This window comes from Impatiens glandulifera, chromosome 6 (assembly GCF_907164915.1).
Source record: "Impatiens glandulifera chromosome 6, dImpGla2.1, whole genome shotgun sequence".
In the NCBI taxonomy this organism is placed as follows: Eukaryota; Viridiplantae; Streptophyta; class Magnoliopsida; order Ericales; family Balsaminaceae; genus Impatiens; species Impatiens glandulifera.
Genome location: NC_061867.1, coordinates 13,169,587 through 13,179,082, shown reverse-complemented (window position 1 = coordinate 13,179,082; position 9,496 = coordinate 13,169,587). Strand labels below are relative to the sequence as shown.

The 9,496-nt window shown below is 34.0% G+C and overlaps 1 protein-coding gene and 1 non-coding gene across 2 annotated transcripts; both read left to right on the top strand.

Annotated features, from left to right (window-relative positions):
- Positions 1–599: 599 nt before the first annotated feature.
- On the top strand, positions 600–681 carry TRNAS-GCU. The gene has a single exon. It is a non-coding gene; the product is annotated as a tRNA-Ser (tRNA).
- Positions 682–7,515: 6,834 nt separating this feature from the next.
- LOC124942396 (stem-specific protein TSJT1-like) lies at positions 7,516–8,509 on the top strand. Its single transcript, XM_047482898.1, has 3 exons — positions 7,516–7,992; positions 8,079–8,199; positions 8,281–8,509. The coding sequence occupies exons 1-3, from the start codon at positions 7,531–7,533 to the stop codon at positions 8,481–8,483; spliced, it is 786 nt and encodes a 261-aa protein (XP_047338854.1). The 5' UTR covers positions 7,516–7,530; the 3' UTR covers positions 8,484–8,509.
- The last annotated feature ends 987 nt before the right edge of the window (positions 8,510–9,496 follow it).

Here is a 9,496-nt window from a genome sequence, read left to right as displayed (position 1 = left end):
CCTTCTTCTTCTTCATAGTGAAATCTGGTGGCGGCTGAAGTGGACGCAACTCAATTTGAGTGAACCATTATAAATCTGTATATATAAATTTGTATATTTTTGCATTTTTTATGTTCTTTTTTCTTGCATTTTTTACAGATTGTTTCAAGTTGGTCGGATTTAGGAGATACAAATCCTAACAGAAGATTCTTGAGGTGAATTCTCATCTCCTATCTGTTCTTATACAAGTTAAGGACTCACAACAATATTTTTCAACTAGTAGTTTAAATGCCTTAAATTTGCAAAAACTTATGTCTTTTCTAATAATAAATATACCCAAGTTTCCTTTGCTAAATTTCGAAATTAACAAAAGTAGAATTAAGAACTATACAATTACACTAGATTGAATTCTATTTAAATTTTAATTTTAATTTTAATTCTTAATATTAAAAAGTCTATTAAACTTAATAATTAAAATTATACCCCAATTACAATTATAATGCCAATTCCAGGGTTACCAAACATATCCATTGAATTCGAGGATTCTAAAAGTCTTTTTGTTATAAAAGATATCATTAAGGTAATTAATTAATTATTACAACTTCAAAATTCAAATAAAAGTCGCTTTGGCCGAGTGGTTAAGGCGTGTGCCTGCTAAGTACATGGGGTTTCCTCGCGAGAGTTCGAATCTCTAAGGCGACGTTATTTTAATTTATGTTTTTTTCTTTCTTCTGTAAAATTAATATAGGTTGAAGAGAAGGAATTGGGATATTTAGAAAATTGAGGCTCATTTGTTGATTCATTTTCGTCTTATCATGGTGATAAATGAGTTTTATTGTTGAGCATCTTAACAATAAAAGTTAACATATATCTCTTGCCACTAAATGAATTCTTTCTGTAGCTCTCCACTTGCTATCTCTTGCTCAATTTTAGGTGAGCTCATCTTAGGTAAGTCTTCAACCATCATGTGAGACTTCATAATTTGAAGACTTTTGTAGCTTAAGTGTCCAAACCTATAATGCCATAAGTGAGCTTCTTCTTTCTTTGTTTGAAAACATGACACATTGTACACTTTCTTTTTTAATTCAGTCATCATAGTGGTATTTAGGCCAAACATCTTGTTTGGCCTCATTTTAGTAGTCACGATAAAACCTCTTTTAGAATATAGTCTTTTAGTTCACCTTATGGACTAATTCGATTGAATTCCACGACTATGTCTCGATGTCATTTTTCTTGAAACGTTGTCAAGATTGCATCTAAGATTTTGTCAATGATATTACCCCTTTTGCAACCAAGTAATTTGTTAACCAAACATCAGTAATCCCTCCAGATAATAGGCTACATAACTCGCATTGTCTTTATTATCCATGTAATCATTATAAAAGAATTTTGTAACCTTGATTATCCAATCGAGAGGTTTACTATCGTAAAAATGAGCAAATTTCATCTTGGACTGCTTTGCTAAAGACCCACCTTGGTTTCGATTTGACTTCCCCGAGAAAGTTTCTTGTAAATGTGGTGTTGGAAAAATTAAAGAAGAGCTAGGTCTTGGTCCACTTGAAATATCGTTTTTTGAATTTCTTTGCACCCTTTCACCCAGTATATGCATTCTTGGACGTTCATTGTCAATGTAATGAGAAAATTCATTTGTTCTCTACTTCAATAAGAGTTCCATTGTTTTGTTAAGATTCACAATGTTCTTGGAGATTTTACTAAGATTAGTAGATTGTTTTAACTTTTCATTATCAATTGATTTGAATAGGTGAGAATTCTCATAAACATTTTTTATTTTTTATATCTTGGTGATTTTATTCTTACGTTAAAGAAATTAGTCATTATGTTGATTGACTAATTTATCTTTATATAATTTCTCAATTGATCACATATTATTCGAGAGACAATAACAATTGTAGAATTACATAGTTTGTATCCTTCAATCACCCTAAATGAACTTCATTGTTTCATTGTTGGGTCAGCTCATTTGGCAGTTGGGCCTGACAAATTAATAAAGCCATTAGGGCATATTTAATTAAAGAAAAAAAACATTGATTGGTTCTCTCTCCCTCTTCCTCCATTGAAGCAGCTCTTCCTCCATTGAGACAACAATTTCTCCATTGAAGCAGAAGAATGGAAAAAAGAATTGTTAGACCTTTGTTGTAATTTGTCTATTTATGGATTTCTAAACAGGTGCTATTATTTGATTTCTCCAACAAGTGATATCAGAGCTGAGTTCATTTGGTGGTGATTCTTGTATAATTCAAATGGAATAATCGTTGAGTAGTAATGACACGATGATCAAACTCACAGCTACCAATTACACAATCTGGAAGTCACGGATATAAGACTTATTATGTAATTATGATTATGAAGACACTATTTTGGGTGATAAAGGCAAATTAGAGACTATGACAGATGCAGATTGGAAGAAGCTGAACAGAAAGGCAGTTGATAAAATTAGGCAATGGGTTGACAATAGTGTGTATCAACATGTGGCTACTGAGGTTAATACTCATAAAATGTGGACTGTTTTGAGTGAGTTGTATGAGAAGAACAACACTCAAAACAGAGCATTTCTATATAGGAAGCTTTGCTCGTTGAAATATCAAGACGGGTCTTCTATGTCCAAGCATCTAAATGCTTTTCAGGGTATTCTAAATGAGTTGGCTGCGATAGGAATGAAATTTGATGATGAGCTTCATGCTATGTGTTTGATTAATTCCCTTCCTGATAGTTGGGAGACACTTGTGGTTTCAATTACCAATTTTGTTCCACAAGGTAAGCTCACTTTGAAAATGATGAAAGAAAGCATGTTGAATGAAGAGGCTAGAAGAAAAGAACAGTCTTTCTCGACTCCAAGTCAGGTGTTCGTGACTGAGAAAAGGGGTAGAAGTAAAAGTAAAACTCCAAAGAATCGTAGTGGCAGTTCGAGAAAAGAGATTACATGTTATCATTGTGGCCAGCCAGGACACAAGAAGTATCCGTGCAGATCTTTAAAACGGGAACAAAAGGAGAATAATCAAGATGGAAGTAGTAAGGTTGCAGATGTGGGTGGTAACAATATCGATATTGTTTACGACAATGATAGTATCAACCTTGTTTCTCAAGATACACAATGGGTGGTAGACTCATGTGCTTCTTATCATGTCACTAATCGTTGTGATATATTTGCTTCTTATACTAGTGGACAGTTTGGTTCAGTGACGTTTGGAAACTATGTTACGTGTAAGATTGTTTGAAAAGGAGATGTCTATTTGGATACTAACACTTCGTGCAAGCTATTTTTGAAGAATGTTCGACATGTTCCCGATATTCGGATGAATTTGATCTCTACTGGTATTCTTGATGATGAGGGCTATCATAGTTACTTTGGTGAAGGAAAATGGAAACTCACTAAGGGGTCTTTGGTGATAGCTAAAGGAAAGAAGGTCGGTTCTCTTTATGTGACAGAGACTAAGTCTTACGGGGGAGAAGCAAATACAGTTAATGATTGTTCAGCACAACTTTGGCATAAACGACTTGGTCACTTAAGTCATAATGGCATGCGAGTTCTCTCCAAGACAATCGATCTTCAGGGCTTAAAGTCCACATATTTGAAGACATGCACAGATTGTTTAGTTGGTAAGCAACTTAGAGTTTCCTTCAAAAGTTTCTCTCCATCTAGGAAGCCCAATATCTTAGATATGGTTCACACAGACATGTGTTCTATGGATTCCTTGACTTTAGGTGGTGCTCATTATTACATCACTTTTATTGATGATTGCTCAAGGAAGGTGTGGGCCTATTGCTTGAAGACTAAGGATCAAGCATTGGATTACTTCAAGTTTTTTCATGCTGAAGTGGAGAGAGAAACTAAGAAGAAGTTGAAATGTGTTCGTTCGGATAATGGTGGCGAATATAGAGGACCATTTGTGGAATACTGTAAAAGTCATGGGATCAAGTTTTTGAAGACTGTGTGCCAAAAACACCTCAACAGAATGGAGTCGTAGAGAGGATGAATAGGTCTATCAATAAGAGAATTTTGTGTATGTTATCTCATGCTAAGTTGCCAAAATCCTTTTGGGGAGAGGCAATGAATACAGCGGTTGATCACATAAATCTTTCACCCTCAAGTCCTTTAGATGACGACGTTCCAGAAAGAGTTTAGAGAGGTAAAGACGTCTTTTATGATCACTTAAGAGTTTTTAGTTGTAAAGTGTTTGTTCATGTTTCTCGAGATGAGAGAGCTAAGCTTGATAGCAAGACGAGACAATGTATCTTTATTGGGTATGGCCACGGAGAATTTGGGTACCGATGTTGGGATCCGGTTAACAATAAACTCATTAGAAGTAGAGATGTGATATTTTTTGAAGATCAGACCATTGAAGACTTTGAGAAAAAAGAAAATTCGATGTCTACGGAGAAAGAATTGCCCGATAATGGTAGGATTCGTACACCACAATCACAGCCCAATGATGTGGAAAATGCCCAAGTTAAGGTTGATGAGACTCCTCTAGTTGATGCTGAGCCAACAGAGGAAGCTGGACAAGATGATGATAGTTATCTAGAGTCATCCGATGATCAGCATATTATAAAATCTAGTAGGCAACGACAACCTTCTAGTATGTATCCTCCCAATGAGTATGTGATGTTGACTGACGGGGGAGAACCAGAAACCTATCAAGACGTATTGTCTCGTGAAAACAAGAACAAGTGGTCGGTGGCAATGCAAGAAAAGATACATTCCTTGCAAGAAAACGAGACTTATGACTTGGTTAAACTTCCGAAAGGAAAGAATACTTTGAAGAACAAATGGGTATTCAAGTTGAAGCATCAAGAAAATAGCTCACAACCTCGATAAAAAGCAAGACTGGTTGTGAAGGGCTTTGGACAGAAAAAGGGGATTGATTTTGAAGAGATCTTCTCACCGGTTGTGAAGAGGTCATCCATCAGAGTTGTGTTAGCATTGACTGCTAGTCAAGATTTGGAAATTGAACAACTAGATGTGAAGACTGCATTTCTCCATGGTGACTTGGAGGAAGAGATCTATATGGAACAACCCGAGGGTTTCAAAGTTAAAGGTAAAGAAGATCTTGCATGCAGGTTGAGGAAAAGCTTGTATGGGCTCAAGAAAACGCCTAGACAATGGTATAGAAAATTTGACTCCTTCATGGAAGCAAATTGGTACAGTAAGACTACTTATGATCATTGTGTTTTTATCAAGAGATACATTGTTGATGATTATGTTATTCTTCTTCTCTATTTGTTGGGCAAGATATTGTGAAAATTGAGAAGCTCAAAAGGGATTTGAACAAGTCTTTTGCGATGAAGGATTTGGGTTCAGTGAAGCAGATCCTAGGCATGGAAATCAAAAGAGACATAAAGAACATAACACTTTGGCTATCACAGGAAAAGTACATTGAGAAGGTACTTGAGAGGTTTGCAATGAAAAATGCAAAACCGGTTTCAGTTCCACTTGCATGTCATTTCAAGTTAAGTTCTAAACAATGTCCTACAAGTGAGAAAGAGAAAGATGAAATGAATAATGTACCTTATACCTCTGCAGTTGGTAGTCTTATGTATGCCATGGTATGTACAAGACTGGATATAGCATACGCAATTGGTGTTGTTAGTCGGTATCTCTCTAACCCGGGAGAAGAACATTGGTTGGCTGTGAAGTGGATTCTCAGATATCTTCGAGGCTCTTCGAAAGCATGTTTATGCTTCGGAAGTGATACTCCTATTTTGGAAGGCTTTACAGATTCTGATATGGCGGGTGATGTTGATTCAAGAAAATCTGTATCAGGTTTTTTGGTTACCTTTGCAGGCGGTGCTGTTTCGTGGCAGTCAAGGTTACAAAAGTGCGTTGCTTTATCTACTACAGAAGCTGAGTATATTGCAGCTACTGAGACATGTAAAGAGGTATTTTGGATGAAGAAATTTCTACAAGAGTTGGTCCAAAAGCAAGAGAAGTTCACATTGTCTTGCAACAGTCAAAGTGTCATTCATCTCTCAAAGAATTCAGCTTTTCATTCGAGATCCAAACACATCGACGTGAGATATCATTGGATACGTGATGTGCTTGAGGCAAAAGAGCTGAACTTGGAGAAGATTCATACAAGTGAGAATGGTGCTGATATGTTTACGAAATCCTTGTCTAAGGACAAGTTTGAAGATTGTCAGGAGAGAGCGGGTTTATTGGAGCCCGCGAAGTTGCGCTGACAAGAGAGATTTGTTGGGTCAGCTCATTTGGCAGTTGGGCCTGACAAATTAATAAAGCCCATTAGGTTATATTTAATTAAAGAAAAAAAAACACAGCAGTTCATTGGTTCTCTCTCCCTCTTCCTCCATTGAAGCAGCTCTTCCTCCATTGAATCAACAATTTCTCCATTGAAGCAGCAGAATGGGAAAAAGAATTGTTAGGCCTTTGTTGTAGCTTGTCTATTTCTAGATTCCTAAACAGGTGCTATTATTCGATTTCTCCAACAATTTTTAACACAACAAGAAGCTAGTTACTTCTTGATTTTTTCAGAAAAACTTTTCATTGATCATTTTAATTGTAGTTTCACACAATTTTGTTTTAATTCCGGTGATAGTTCAAGTACGTTGGTCAAGTAAGTTGCATAGTGATTTTGGTACTGAATCACTACTAGATTCGTTGTACCCTAGGAGACAGTTATCTGACAAACTCCAGCACAAGAAGGAGACGATGAAACTGTTTTAAGAGAAATGTGTTAAAAACATGCCTCAACTCAACATTTGATTTCGGTAATTTCGTTTCTTTATATATTGTAGTTTATTTAATTTCTTTATTATACTTTTATATTTTCTGTAATTTTAAGACAAGATTACTAACCAAAAAAAATTCTAGAAGAGTTAGGTCTTTGGTCCAATTAAAATATCATTTCTTAAAGATTTTGCTAAGATTAGTAGATTGTTTCACCAAATCATTTTCAATTGACTTGAATCTGTAAGAATTCTTATAAGACTCTTTCTTATATCTTGGTGATCTTTTTCAATGTCTTCAATAGATTCATAATTTTATCTGCATCCTTTTCTAAACTTAAGAAATGTTATATCACTAATTTTATTCCTAACGAATTAGTAAATAGCTTTTACATTTAACTGAACAGACATCAAATAGGAATTGATTAACGACTCACTCTAAGTATTGATTAAGTAATTAAATAATAAACTTCAAAAAACAAGCTAGAATAAGTCAAAATTTTATCCATATTTTATTCTAACAAATAAAGCAAAATAACATGATGACTCAGATCACGGTCACACACTATTTTGGATAAGACAGTTCTCTTTCTTTCACCAATCCGTAACTCCCGTTTGTTTTCACAACAATCTACCTTTTACTCTTAAATTTTGAAATATTTTAAAATAGCATTGTGGATAAAGGGAAATCGTGATAATGACTGTACATATTCTTCTCTCTCTCAAATACATATTAGTATATATACACACCCAATTCGACCTTCTTCTTCATCCATCAGTTCATCATAATCCCTTAACATTTCTTTTCTAAAACCTCTGTTTCGTGTTCTTTAATAATATTATTAAAAGATGTTGGCTATATTCAAGAATGGATCTGTTGATCCACCAAAGGAGCTGAACAGTCCAGCTTCAGTACAAAGATCCTCCTCCTCCCTCAAGCCAAAGCTCCCCAATGAGATCTTAAACAATTTCTTGTCTTCTCATTCTAACAATGGCTTCTCCATGGGTTTTGCAGAGAAAGCTCTGATTGCTTTCTCACCTCCTCACAACCCTTTCTCCATTCACAATAGGATGTTTTGTGGAGTGGATGACATATACTGTATCTTCTTGGGCAGTTTAAGCAACCTCCCGGGTCTTCTCCGGCAGTATGGGCTTTCGAAGGGGGCAAATGAGGCGGCGTTCGTGGTGGAGGCGTATAGGACTCTTAGAGACAGAGGACCTTATCCGGCTGATCAAGTTCTTAGAGACATGGATGGAAGATTTGGGTTTGTTGTGTATGATGCCAAGGCTGGATCTGTTTTTGTTTCTCTGGTAATAATTAATCTAATCAATCTAAAATGTTGATACACTCATATAAATCTAAAAGGTTGATTCTTTTTGTGTTTGTGCAATAATAGGCTGGTGATGAAGGTGTGAAGCTATACTGGGGAATAGGAGGAGATGGGTGTGTTGTGATTTCTGATAACTTGGAGGTGATCAAAGGAAGCTGTGCCAAGTCATTTGCCCCTTTCCCAGCTGGTACACAATTTAGACATATCCTCCAATGATTTCTTATTTGGGATTTCGATTCAGAAATTTGATTATGTTTTTTTTTTGTAGGTTGCATGTATCATAGTGAGCATGGGCTAATGAGCTTTGAGCAGCCATTGAAGAAGATGAAAGCAATGCCTAGAATCGACAGTGAAGGAATACTGTGTGGGTCTAATTTCAAGGTGGATACAATTTCATCTTCGAAGAACAATAACAACATGACCAGGGTTGGAAGTGAAGCTAATTGTACTGTTTGGAGATCACAAGCTTGATTAGTTGTTGTTATAGATTTATTTTTTCTTCCTTAAAATTATGTCTGTGTTTGAAAATTTTAACTGTTATTGAGAATTCTCCCTTCTTCAATATATAATTTGTTTGAATGTAAATGCTTGTTTCTTCATTGTAAACAGCTATATATAAACGATTTGAAATCATAATTATAAGCAGTTAAGAATTAAGGAAAGATCAAACTCGATTCAATGTGAGTAAATCCGTAAGATTGAAATGATTAATTAGTTTGTGGGTAGTGGAGAATTAGTTGATTTAATTATTATAAAGTAAATCACTTTTTTATTAATTATAAATAATTGATCTTAAATGTTTATTTATCAATTTATAGTGTTATAAATGTTTGGGATCACCTGCTCCCCTTGCTTTGAGATTTTCCGTATTGAATCCTGAGATAAGTATTTATATTTTTAACTAAATCCATTATTTATTTTAACAATTTATTATGTTGTAATGATTATTTTTGTAATCACTTTTTCTTATTACTTGTTTGATATTGTTTATTTAAATTTAAATCAAATTAATTTATATCTATACTTGAATTAATGAAGTAAAAAATTTAAGTCATAAATATTATATATATATTTATATATATATATATATATATAATCTCATTAGATTCACTAAATTGTTAAATAATAGTTTGGAGTGATTAAATGTTTTTTCAACTTTCTGTAATCACTTCTTCTTATGTCTTATGACTTGTTTGATATAGTTTAATTAAATTTAAATCAATTAAATTAGTATCTAATTTACTTGAATAATTTAAGTCGCGAAAATTATGTCATAAAACTTAAATGTATTATTTTTTTTTATTACTAAAATAAATTTATAATTAAAGTCAAAGATTATGACTCTAAATTCGTGTTTAGTTAATGTAAAAGATAAACCTTAAAAAAATGATAAGATAATAATTTTTTTATTTTTAAAAAGAAAGTTAATATTTATTTTATAATTAGTAGTATAAAACTAATAATAATATTATAGTTAATTATAA

Excerpts from the sequence above, each read along its gene's own strand:
- LOC124942396 (XM_047482898.1), top strand. The coding sequence starts at position 7,531 with ATGTTGGCTATATTCAAGAATGGATCTGTTGATCCACCAAAGGAGCTG. Across the intron at positions 7,993-8,078 it reads GATCTGTTTTTGTTTCTCTG|GCTGGTGATGAAGGTGTGAA; the intron begins GTAATAATTAAT and ends GTGCAATAATAG. Across the intron at positions 8,200-8,280 it reads ATTTGCCCCTTTCCCAGCTG|GTTGCATGTATCATAGTGAG; the intron begins GTACACAATTTA and ends TTTTTTTTGTAG.